The sequence below is a fragment of the Hyperolius riggenbachi genome, chromosome 3 (genome assembly GCF_040937935.1).
Source record: "Hyperolius riggenbachi isolate aHypRig1 chromosome 3, aHypRig1.pri, whole genome shotgun sequence".
NCBI lineage: Eukaryota > Metazoa > Chordata > Amphibia > Anura > Hyperoliidae > Hyperolius > Hyperolius riggenbachi.
The window spans coordinates 357,510,567-357,523,741 of NC_090648.1; the positions used below are offsets into that span (position 1 = coordinate 357,510,567).

Genomic DNA, 13,175 nt, shown 5'->3' on the forward strand with positions numbered 1-13,175 from the left:
GGTTCCGGCTGGCATCACATAGTGAGGCAGGCCAACCAGGCAGCCAAAAGGCCACTCCCAAGATGGCCGCCGCACATGTGCAGTGATGCCTGCCGACCAGGAAACAGAAGCTAAGCTAGTGACACAAACAAAAGTACACAAAGTGGAGATTCTTGAGCAAATTCAGTGTCCGATAGCAGTGTCCAGGTGGTTGATAAGATGAAAGCCTAAAACAAAACAAAAATAAGGGAAATTAGTGTGCAGCAGAAATTCTTAAAGGGACATACCCTAATGTTAAAAAGTACTTAAAATTACGCTGGATGCAATACTACACCACAGGGAAAGACAACAGGACTGCGACAGCAAAGTATGCCAGATAATTAACGAAGAAATGGAGACAAATCTACATCCTCATTCATACCATGAGGTGCAATGGAATCTAATTTGTACATCCAGTACAGCTCCCTCTGTAGGAGCTTCTGTTCCAAGTCCCCGCCACGATGCGGGGGTGTAACCATCTCTTTAACTTTTTCAGGACCCTTAGGTTGAAGGCTTTCTTTTCTGGACGACCGACTACCTCTACACCCTCCTCAGACTCCAACCTTTTCCCACCCGAGGTCAACTTGACCATGTGCCGGGCCAAAAGTAAGTGGCTACCACCCAATACCTCACATGCGGTGGAGACATTTATAGCTATGGTCAAGCGTGACGTCCGCCTTGTCGGCAGTAATCGCGGCCAATCACACCCTAATCTCACAGTCGAGGAACATACAGCACTCAGATCCCTATGTGATGATCCTGAGTTGGTTGTGAAGCCTGCTGACAAGGGGGGCGCCACGGTGATCATGAATCGACTTGACTACAGACGGGAGGTTTTGAGACAATTGAATGATACTGACGTCTATATTAAACTTACAGGAAACCCCACAATGACTATCAAAAGGGACGTGGACACATTGTTGTCTTCCGCTCTCGAGGCTGGCATCATTTCTAAACGCATTCATGACTTTTTGATCACTCCTTTTCCACTTACACCTCTTTTTTACGTACTTCCTAAAATTCACAAATCCCTGGTGAATCCCCCCGGGAGACCTATAGTGGCGGGCACCGGGTCTGTCTTTCAATCATTGGCTGTTTTTCTTGATCAGGTTCTCCGCCCTAGGGTATCAGGTATGCGCTCCTTCCTACTGGACACCACTGACTTCCTCTCCAAGATCTCCGGTTTTGGAACTTTCAATTCCCCCATCTTTCTATGCACTATGGATGTGGTAAGCCTTTACACCTCTATTCCGCATGCAGAGGGCATTGCTGTCATTCGCAACACGTTTATTAAAATGGATTTGAGTCCACCCCTCTCCGAGTTCCTCCTGGAACTGCTCAGCATGGTTCTGACTAGGAATTTCTTTTGTTTTGAGGAGGTATTTTACCAACAGCAGCGTGGGACAGCCATGGGTAGCAATGTAGCGCCAAGCTACGCAAATCTATTCATGGACTGGTTTGAACAATCGTTCGTGTACCCTCATCCTATGTACCTTGGCCATGCACTCTGCTGGCTTAGGTACATAGATGACATCTTTTTCATCTGGTCTGGCACAGAGGATTCATTGCTCCAGTTTAAAAACGATCTGGACGGGTTTTTCCCGACCATCTCGTTTACTCTCGAGCATAGTCGGACTGATGTACACTTTTTGGACGTACTCGTCAAAAGTCAAGATGGGGTGTTACAGACTTCGCCGTATCGCAAACCCACCGACAGAAATACCTACCTGTCAGCCAGAAGCTATCATCCTCAGAGGCTCAAGAAAGGCCTTCCTTATGGGCAGTTCTTGCGCCTCAGAAGGATATCTTCTGATGACTCATCCTTTTATAAGGAGGCAGGCACCATGTACGAGCACTTCTTGGAGCGTGGTTATGATCCAGTGCATCTGGACAGAGCCTTGCAAAGAGCAGCAAAGAGGGACAGGTCATCTCTTCTGCAATTTAATCCCCGACAGGACACATCTCGACTTCCAATGGTATTAACCTATTCCCCCCTTTCTTTACAGGCACAGAAAATAGTCAGGAAACACTGGCACATCCTCGGCAGTGACCCCACATTACCCACCGCTTTCCGGGAACAACCAATCTGCGCGTTTAAACGTTCCAATAATCTACGAGACGCCCTCGTACATGCCAGGAGTACCATACCACCAGCAGAAAGAGGTAATTGGCTTTCCAATCGGCCTCCCCCTTTGGGTATGTTTCCTTGTGGGCATTGTACACAGTGTGGATTCGTCCAGAGAGGCGCTTCTCTCCCACACCCACGCTCGGGTAAACGTTTCCCGCTTAGATGCTTTGCTAGTTGTTCCACAAAAAATGTGGTGTACTGCCTGATTTGCCCTTGTGGCCTGCTGTACGTAGGCCAAACAACCCGTGAGATTCGCTCGAGAATTAGTGAGCACCGGAGCAATATACGGGGGGGGTGAGATGGAGTCTCCTGTTGCTAGGCACTTCATAAGAGCAGGGCACAATGTGTCCCAGCTGCGTTTTAGGGTGATTGAGGTGGTTACACCCCCGCATCGTGGCGGGGACTTGGAACAGAAGCTCCTACAGAGGGAGCTGTACTGGATGTACAAATTAGATTCCATTGCACCTCATGGTATGAATGAGGATGTAGATTTGTCTCCATTTCTTCGTTAATTATCTGGCATACTTTGCTGTCGCAGTCCTGTTGTCTTTCCCTGTGGTGTAGTATTGCATCCAGCGTAATTTTAAGTACTTTTTAACATTAGGGTATGTCCCTTTAAGAATTTCTGCTGCACACTAATTTCCCTTATTTTTGTTTTGTTTTAGGCTTTCATCTTATCAACCACCTGGACACTGCTATCGGACACTGAATTTGCTCAAGAATCTCCACTTTGTGTACTTTTGTTTGTGTCACTAGCTTAGCTTCTGTTTCCTGGTCGGCAGGCATCACTGCACATGTGCGGCGGCCATCTTGGGAGTGGCCTTTTGGCTGCCTGGTTGGCCTGCCTCACTATGTGATGCCAGCCGGAACCGGAAGTGACATCATGATGCCGAGACGCATGCCTCGTATCATCATTGATGCCAGAGGGCCGGCCCCGGTGTCCAGGTGGCTCACATTAGGCATAGGAAGCAGTATATAAGGTGCGTTCAAGCACCCAACAGCTCAGCACTCACTGCAGCAGTACCTGGCTACCCTCTGAGGAAGGAGTATTCACTCCGAAACAGCGCTGTCAGGGTAAATGGATCTCTGAGCACTTTTTGTTTCTTGGCATCCCCTGCATCCCTGTAGCTCTACTTGCTCTTTTTGAACTCTGATGCTTTTTTCTCATTGTAAACTATGCAGGGTGATTTTCTGTGCAGTTAACTGTGTGTACATTTTGGATTGTTAGCCATTTGTTCAAATACTATATTATACACATCACTTGCTGCTACTTGTCTAGCAACCTAAACTTTGTACATATGTTTCCTGCGTCTGTTTTGTGCTCTCACTGGATTGCATAAGGTTTCAGTCATTCCAGTTTAACTGCTATGCTGTGTGCTTCAACTTTTTCTGCTAATGCTGTATGTATTTTTGCCTTTGTCAATATATATATTCACTAAGCAAAATTGGTGTGCTGGTATTTTTCTAGTTACATTGTTATTTAGGACCTCCCCACGGGTCTGTCTTACTGTACCAAGCACCCAGCAGATCTGCTTCATACTATGCTCAGGGTGTGCAAACCTCTTATTTAATATTGATATGTTTTCTATAGAAACAAAGTTATTTTAGTTACAAAAATGAACGTAATTTCGTTTTTAATAGTAATTATGCACATTTAGGTAATGACTAAACTCAGGAAAGTCACTCATTGATTGCAATTACTGATTGCAATTACTGATAATGCAAAGGCCCCTCCACATGCTGTCGCTTTAAATGTATCAGAAAGCTCTATCTGCAGCCACTTCTAAGACAGGTGCGCTTTGCCATGGTGCACTTAGCTGTCATGTTGAGCCACTTAGTTTTGGGCCTTGCAATATCTGATAATGCAAAGGTCCCTGCATTTGCTGTCACTTTAAATTTATCAGGAAGCTTTACCTGCAGCCACTTCTAAAGCTACGTACACACATGCGACAACGATCGTTCGTTGTCAACGACGAACAAACTTTTAATTGATGAAAGAACGATCTAAGTAAAGTTAGTTTTAAAAGGTGTGTAACGATCAGATCGTTAGAACGAACATTACATCACGTAAAAGCAACTATTGCGCCTGCGCATAAAAATGAAAAGTTCCATGGAGAAATAGTGAAATGCGCATGTCAAGCCTAGTACGAACGACCGTTTCCAACGATGTACTACTCTTGCAAACGATCGTCGTTGGAAAAAATCCACCAAGCTAGATCGTTCATTTTTAACGATCTAGCTCGTCCGTCGTTAGACTTAATAGTCGTTGGCTACTTTTTTTTTTAAACGATCGTCGTTTGAAATGATCGGGGAACGATTGTTTCAAACGACTATAGTCGCATGTGTGTACGCACCTTAAGACAGGTGCTCTTTGTCAAGGTGCACTTAGTGGTCATGCATGCTGAGACACTTGGTTTTGGGCCTTGCCATATCTGATAATGCAAAGGTACCTGCAAGTGCTGTCGCTTTAAATGTATCAGGAGCCTCTGGACTGGAACACAATTTTGAGAAAAGTTGAATTTGCGTGTTAAACATGACATTCTGATTTGTTTGTGTTATGTAAACAATCGTAATTACAAAAAAAAAAAAGGAATTACGAAATCATCAATAAACACGAAATTTTGCGTAATTTCATAAAAATTATGACATTTTGATTACGGCCATAATCATAATTTTGTGAATTACATGAAATTTTGCGAAATTTCATGTAATCGTAATTTGGTCATTACGCTCATCATTACACGTACCCTCAACCCCCAGAATTATGAGGACATAGTTGACTTGATAACACAGAACACCTCATCTTTCTCAGCTTCCGGATCTCTTTCTTTCTCTCTTTCTCTTCTCTCTCTCTCTCTCTCTCTCTCTCTCTCTCTCTCTCTCTCTCTCTCTCTCTCTCTCTCTCTCTCTCTCTAAATCCAAATCCAAAAAGCTTTATTGGCAGGACCAAATACATTTAGGCTGGTTTCACAGTGGGACGTTACAGGCGCACGTTAGAGCAGCCTGTAACGCACCCCACCGCACAGCAATGATAAATCAATGGGCTGTTCACAGTGCCCACGTTGCGTTACTTAGTAACGCTGCGGCGTAAGACAATGTACTGCATGCAGTACTTTATAAGCGGCAGAGCCGCGTTAGACTGCTTGCACATGCTCAGTAACGTTGGGGAGGAGCGGAGAGCGGCCAGGCACATGGCTAATTAATATTCACTGCACTCAGTGATGTGCAGTGTTTACTTCCTGGAGCAGCCGCTCTGTGCGGCGATTGGCCGGGTGGGACCACGTGATGCCGCATGCGTCCAAGAGTACGCATCACGGCATCACAGACGCCAGAGTGAGCTGCACAACGCGGCTCACTCTGACGTCCACAGAGAGCACCAGGCATTGCCTTAGGGGCACATTATGCGACCATAACGTTCCCTAAAACGCAACGTCCTACTGTGAAACCAGCCTTAGCATTGCCAAAGCAAAACAAAACATTAACATGGGGAGGGGGGTTGTCTCTCTCTCTCTCTCTCTCTCTCTGTCCCCTACTGAGGACTACCTATGGAAGATACCTATGACTGCTAACTAAGAGGCCACTTGTGACTACGGGCTTACATTGGGGTAACCCTGTAGGTGCTTTAAGATTAAGGGGCTCTCATTTCTTCCAATTAATGAACCTTTGACATCAAACTAGATCCCCATATCCTTTGGGTGTTTCTCCTCACTATAGGATTAGGAGACATGGATGCAAATGGGAATACTGTTTGATTTATTCAAACATAATAGATGAATGACACATTTTAATTCAGGTAACCTTTATGCAGACATTGTTTCTGCAGGATGCCTTAATAGGACATTACTGCAGGAGTCTTTACAGGGTATAGGGAGTATGTAGGGGTGGTTAAATGTTTCTAATGTAAAGAAAAGTTTGTTTTCATGTTAGTAGGATTTAAAGTGAAATTACATTTTAATTAAACATTTTCTATAAACATGTATCAGTGTTGGAAAAATCTCTTTGAAATGACCCCTCCACTTTATCTCGCAGCTAGCTATGGTTTTTCTAGACATTTGCAATAGTTAGAAACAGGGATGCTCATCCAGATTCCGGATATCTCGGTAAGGCCCGGTTCACACTTGCGGTTTTGCAAAAACCGCACCGGATGTCCGGACCGCACCGGAGCCGGATCGGACCTGAACCGTACGGTTCCTGTCCGGATCCGGTCCGGTTGCATACGGTTTCCGTGCGGTATGAACACGGTTGCGGTCCGGATCCGGATTCTTAAAGAGATAACAACCTGTATAAAAACAAAAAAAAAATGTTGGGGTCTGGGAGGTCAGCAGAAGGGGGACCTGTGGAATCAGGCCCTCCGCTGTTTAGCACTCACCTCCACCTCCAACATGCTGCCAACATCTCCAGCTCGTGCTGCTCCACTCCAAAATGGTTGCCCATGTGTCCCCGATACAATATCGCCGCAACAATCCTCATAGGAAGTGGGGTAGAACATCCGGATTTTTTGCCAGTGTGTTGTGCGCTCTCCGGTTCTCATTGGTTTCCATTGGCCGGATGGTGCAGTCCGGCTCCGCCCCGGATACGGCTGCCGGAGGAGCCGGACCAAAAAATAGCGCATGTTGGAACGGACACCGGAGTCCGGATCCGGTCCGGCTCCGGTCCGGACGAAACGGACACATGTGAACCCTGGCATAGACTTACATTGCTATGCCGTGCGTCCGTTTCGTCCGGCCAGCATGCGGTGCGGCTCCGGCACGGCTATTCCGGATAGCCACCGCTAATGTGAACCGGGCCTAACACAGATATCCGACCATTTTTACACTATCCAGCCGGATCCGGATTCCAAATAGTTGGGCCAAATCCGGATAGCTATCTGCGGATAGTTTGACGCATGACCCAGATCTGAAATACTGTAACTAATTATTATTATTATTATTATTATGACATCCTGGAGCCAATCAGAGGGCTCCCAGCAGAATCCCTAGCAACCAATCACAGAGGGGAACCCTGGACAGCCCCACCTGACCTCATTGAGCCAATCAGAGGCTTCCCAGCCTAAGCCCTGGCACCCAATCACTGAAAGTAACACTGGCCAGCCCCCCTTGTATAATAAGGAGGGCTGCCATGATGAGACAGATCGTCCTGGCTTGCTGTATGCTTCCTGAGAGACATGCTTCAGTGCTGGTGGCCTAGCAAGGGCTGCCTGTACACAGTTATAAACCTAAAGCTGTTCATTGATTACCCCCTTCACTACTCTATAGTAATCGTTAATTAGCTTGATTGATGTCTCATAGTGTGACAGTTATGCTGCATACACACTTGAGATAAAAGTCTTTGGAAAAGGAAAGATCACAGACCAATTTTACCCTATTCCATGTAGTATGAGAGCCATACTCTGCACAGTCTATTCTATGGAGCTGCACTCCCCATCAGATAAAATCTTTGCAAGATGCTGCACACAAAGATGCCCGTACACATTCAAAAGATCATTATCTGCAAAAGATCTCTTCCTGCAATAGATCCATTCCTGCAAAATGCATTCATAGTCTATGAGATCTGCAGATCATCATACACACCTTGTTTAACAGACTTCATCTGCATATCTGACAATCATCTGCAGATCATCATACACACCTTGTTTAACAGGCAATCATCTGCAGATCATCTGCAGATCAGATCCACCAGGATGGATTTTCAGATCTGCAGATGATTGCCAGATATGCAGATGAAGTCTGTTAAACAAGGTGTGTATGAGGATCTGCAGATCTCATAGACTATGAATGCATTTTGCAGGAATGGATCTATTGCAGTAAGAGATCTTTTGCAGATACTGATCTTTTGAATGTGTACGGGCTAGTGTTGGGCGAACATCTAGATGTTCGGGTTCGGGCCGAACAGGCCGAACATGGCCGCGATGTTCGGGTGTTCGACCCGAACTCCGAACATAATGGAAGTCAATGGGGACCCGAACTTTTGTGCTTTGTAAAGCCTCCTTACATGCTACATACCCCAAATTTACAGGGTATGTGGGAGTGGGTACAAGAGGAAAAAAAAATTTAGCAAAAAGAGCTTATAGTTTTTGAGAAAATCGATTTTAAAGTTTCAAAGGGAAAACTGTCTTTTAAATGCGGGAAATGTCTGTTTTCTTTGCACAGGTAACATGCTTTTTGTCGGCATGCAGTCATAAATGTAATACATATAAGAGGTTCCAGGAAAAGGGACCTGTAACGCTAACCCAGCAGCAGCACACGTGATGGAACAGGAGGAGGGTGGCGCAGGAGGAGAAGGCCACGCTTTGAGACACAACAACCCAGGCCTTGCATGAGGGCAAGAAGCGTGCGGATAGCAATTTGCATTTTGTCGCCATGCAGTCATAAATGTAATACAGATGAGAGGTTCAATAAACAGGGACCGGAAACGCTAACCCATCACAGATGTTCATTGTTCATGTTACTTGGTTGGGGTCCGGGAGTGTTGCGTAGTCGTTTCCAATCCAGGATTGATTCATTTTAATTTGAGTCAGACGGTCTGCATTTTCTGTGGAGAGGCGGATACGCCGCCGATCTGTGACGATGCCTACGGCAGCACTGAAACAGCGTTCCGACATAACGCTGGCTGCCGGGCAAGCCAGCACCTCTATTGCGTACATTGCCAGTTTGTGCCAGGTGTCTAGCTTCGATACCCAATAGTTGAAGGGTGCAGATGGATTGTTCAACACAGCTACGCCATCTGACATGTAGTCCTTGACCATCTTCTCCAGGCGATCGGTGTTGGAGGTGGATCTGCACGCTTGCTGTTCTGTGTGCTGCTGCATGGGTGTCAGAAAATTTTCCCACTCCAAGGACACTGCCGATACCATTCCCTTTTGGGCACTAGCTGCGGCTTGTGTTGTTTGCTGCCCTCCTGGTCGTCCTGGGTTTGCGGAAGTCAGTCTGTCGGCGTACAACTGGCTAGAGGAGGGGGAGGATGTCAATCTCCTCTCTAAAGTCTCCACAAGGGCCTGCTGGTATTCTTCCATTTTGACCTGTCTGGCTCTTTCTTCAAGCAGTTTTGGAACATTGTGTTTGTACCGTGGATCCAGAAGGGTATAAACCCAGTAATTGGTGTTGTCCAGAATGCGCACAATGCGTGGGTCGCGTTCAATGCAGTCCTAGGCCGAAGAGGTCATAGCCTAGGGTCACAAAACCTGTTTATTTGGGCAATTTCAATGGTGGCGAGTCTGACGTACATAAATCGCAGCAATGGCCGTTAGCAACGTCTGAATCTCACGAAATGTCTCATGCAGGTAGAAGACATATTGTTAGACTTGGGCTCCAAAGATGGGTTCCCTACATCTCTGCAAACCAGAGTTACAGGGGTCCAAATTTGGTAAAATCCCCCATAGGATTTCATTGCCTCCCTATTTCACTTTCCAAAATCTCACATCTTTTCAAAGGGCAATGGCTCAGCAGTACCAAATTTTCTAGCATTGTAGGGACCCTTAGGGGGAACATGACTGGTGAGTTTCGGGCCCCTAGGCCGAAGAGGTCATAGCCTAGGGTCACAAAAACCTGTTTATTTGGGCTATTTCAATGGTAGTGATGGTGACGTACATAAATCGCAGCAATGGCCGTTAGCAAAGTCTGAATCTCACGAAATGTATCATGCAGGTAGAAGACATATTGTTAGACTTGGATTCCAAAGATGGGGTCCCTACATCTCTGCAAACCAGAGTTACAGGGGTCCAAAATTGGTAAAATCCCCCATAGGCTTTAATTGGGCCTCCCTATTTCACTTTCCAAAATCTCACATCTTTTCAAAGGGCAATGGCTCAGCAGTACCAAATTTTCTAGCATTGTAGGGGCCCTTAGGGGGATCATGACTGGTGAGTTTTGCCACTGCTGAGCCATTGCCCTTTGAAATGGTGTGAGATTTTGGAACGGTAAATAGGAGGCCCAATGAAAGCCTATGGGGGATTTTACCAATTATGGACCCCTGTAACTCTGGTTTGCAGAGATGTAGGGACCCCATCTTTGGAATCCAAGTCTAACAATATGTCTTCTACCTGCATGAGACATTTCGTGAGATTCAGACGTTGCTAACGGCCATGGCTGAGATTTATGTACGCCACCATCACTACCATTGAAATAGCCCAAATAAACAGGTTTTTGTGACCCTAGGCTATGACCTCTTCGGCCTAGGGGCCCGAAACTCACCAGTCATGTTCCCCCTAAGGGTCCCTACAATGCTAGAAAATTTGGTACTGCTGAGCCATTGCCCTTTGAAAAGATGTGAGATTTTGGAAAGTGAAATAGGGAGGCAATGAAAGCCTATGGGGGATTTTACCAATTTTGGACCCCTGTAACTCTGGTTTGCAGAGATGTACGGACCCCATCTTTGGAATCCAAGTCTAACAATATGTCTTCTACCTGCATGAGACATTTCGTGAGATTCAGACTTTGCTAACGGCCATTGCTGTGATTTATGTACGTCACCATCACTACCATTGAAATAGCCCAAATAAACAGGTTTTTGTGACCCTAGGCTATGACCTCTTCGGCCTAGGGGCCCGAAACTCACCAGTCATGTTCCCCCTAAGGGTCCCTACAATGCTAGAAAATTTGGTACTGCTGAGCCATTGCCCTTTGAAAAGATGTGAGATTTTGGAAAGTGAAATAGGGAGGCAATGAAATCCTATGGGGGATTTTACCAATTTTGGACCCCTGTAACTCTGGTTTGCAGAGATGTAGGGACCCCATCTTTGGAATCCAAGTCTAACAATATGTCTTCTACCTGCATGAGACATTTCGTGAGATTCAGACTTTGCTAACGGCCATTGCTGCGATTTATGTACGTCACCATCACTACCATTGAAATAGCCCAAATAAACAGGTTTTTGTGACCCTAGGCTATGACCTCTTTGGCCTAGGGGCCCGAAACTCACCAGTCATGTTCCCCCTAAGGGTCCCTACAATGCTAGAAAATTTGCCACTGCTGAGTAATTGCCCTTTGAAAAGATGTGAGATTTTGGAACTGTAAATAGGAGGCCCAATGAAAGCCTATGGGGGATTTTACCAAATTTGGAGCCCTGTAACTCTGGTTTGCAGAGATGTAGGGAACCCATCTTTGGAGCCCAAGTCTAACAATATGTCTTCTACCTGCATGAGACATTTCGTGAGATTCAGACGTTGCTAACGGCCATTGCTGCGATTTATGTACGTCACACTCGCCACCATTGAAATTGCCCAAACAGGTTTTGTGACCCTAGGCTATGACCTCTTCGGCCTAGGACTGCATTGAACGCGATCCACGCATTGTGCGCATTCTGGACAACACCAATTACTGGGTTTATACCCTTCTGGATCCACGGTACAAACACAATGTTCCAAAACTGCTTGAAGAAAGAGCCAGACAGGTCAAAATGGAAGAATACCAGCAGGCCCTTGTGGAGACTTTAGAGAGGAGATTGACATCCTCCCCCTCCTCTAGCCAGTTGTACGCCGACAGACTGACTTCCGCAAACCCAGGACGACCAGGAGGGCAGCAAACAACACAAGCCGCAGCTAGTGCCCAAAAGGGAATGGTATCGGCAGTGTCCTTGGAGTGGGAAAATTTTCTGACACCCATGCAGCAGCACACAGAACAGCAAGCGTGCAGATCCACCTCCAACACCGATCGCCTGGAGAAGATGGTCAAGGACTACATGTCAGATGGCGTAGCTGTGTTGAACAATCCATCTGCACCCTTCAACTATTGGGTATCGAAGCTAGACACCTGGCACAAACTGGCAATGTACGCAATAGAGGTGCTGGCTTGCCCGGCAGCCAGCGTTATGTCGGAACGCTGTTTCAGTGCTGCCGGAGGCATCGTCACAGATCGGCGGCGTATCCGCCTCTCCACAGAAAATGCAGACCATCTGACTCAAATTAAAATGAATCAATCCTGGATTGGAAACGACTACGCAACACTCCCGGACCCCAACCAAGTAACATGAACAATGAACATCTGTGATGGGTTAGCGTTTCCGGTCCCTGTTTATTGAACCTCTCATCTGTATTACATTTATGACTGCATGGCGACAAAATGCAAATTGCTATCCGCACGCTTCTTGTCCTCATGCAAGGCCTGGGTTGTTGTGTCTCAAAGCGTGGCCTTCTCCTCCTGCGCCACCCTCCTCCTGTTCCATCACGTGTGCTGCTGCTGGGTTAGCGTTACCGGTCGCTTTTCCTGGAACCTCTTATATGTATTACATTTATGACTGCATGCCGACAAAAAGCATGTTACCTGTGCAAAGAAAACAGACATTTCCCGCATTTAAAAGACAGTTTTCCCTTTGAAACTTTAAAATCGATTTTCTCAAAAACTATAAGCTCTTTTTGCTAAATTTTTTTTGATCCTCTTGTACCCACTCCCAAGGTGCACATACCCTGTAAATTTGGGGTATGTAGCATATAAGGAGGCTTTACAAAGCACGAAAGTTCGGGTCCCCATTGACTTCCATTATGTTCGGAGTTCGGCCATGTTCGGCCCGAACCCGAACATCTAGATGTTCGCCCAACACTACACGTGACCCGTTCGGCCAATCACAGCGCTAGCCCAACGTTCGGGTAACGTTCGGCCATGCGCTCTTAGTTCGGCCATATGGCCGAACAGTTTGGCCGAACACCATCAGGTGTTCGGAGGAACCCGAACATCACCCGAATAGGGTGATGTTCTGCAGAACCCGAACAGTGGCGAACACTGTTCGCCCAACACTAGTACGGGCATCTTTGTGTGCAGCATCTTGCAAAGATTTTATCTGATGGGGAGTGCAGCTCCATAGAATAGACTGTGTAGAGTATGACTGTCATACTACATGGAATGGGGTAAAATTGGTCTGTGATCTTGCCTTTTCCAAAGACTTTTATCTCAAGTGTGTATGCAGCATTAGAGTGTGTGCTGCACAACTGCAGTGCTGCTGCTGGGCCAAGGGCTGTACACAGTGATAAGCTCAGTGATTAACCCCTTCACTATCACTATACTATTGTTAATACATTAATGTGTTAGTGTGCACTAG

General features: G+C 46.3%; 1 protein-coding gene across 4 annotated transcripts; it reads left to right on the top strand.

Moving 5' to 3' along the window:
* The first annotated feature begins 518 nt into the window (after positions 1-518).
* On the top strand, positions 519-3,590 carry LOC137561538 (uncharacterized). 4 transcript variants are annotated; one of them, XM_068272850.1, is made up of 3 exons: positions 519-1,247; positions 2,025-2,181; positions 2,812-3,590. In XM_068272850.1, the coding sequence occupies exons 1-3, from the start codon at positions 609-611 to the stop codon at positions 2,853-2,855; spliced, it is 840 nt and encodes a 279-aa protein (XP_068128951.1). In that variant the 5' UTR covers positions 519-608; the 3' UTR covers positions 2,856-3,590. The 4 variants fall into 4 exon arrangements, with proteins under 4 accessions (XP_068128951.1, XP_068128949.1, XP_068128950.1 ...); XM_068272848.1 differs by having other exon boundaries at positions 519-624; positions 1,128-2,181; XM_068272849.1 differs by having other exon boundaries at positions 519-624; positions 1,142-2,181.
* Positions 3,591-13,175: the final 9,585 nt, after the last annotated feature.

Bases quoted from the DNA above. Each gene is read 5' to 3' on its own strand.
- LOC137561538 (XM_068272847.1), top strand. From the start codon at position 609: ATGTGCCGGGCCAAAAGTAAGTGGCTACCACCCAATACCTCACATGCG. The intron at 2,182-2,811 runs GTAATTGGCTTT...GTTTTGTTTTAG, and splicing joins CATACCACCAGCAGAAAGAG to GCTTTCATCTTATCAACCAC.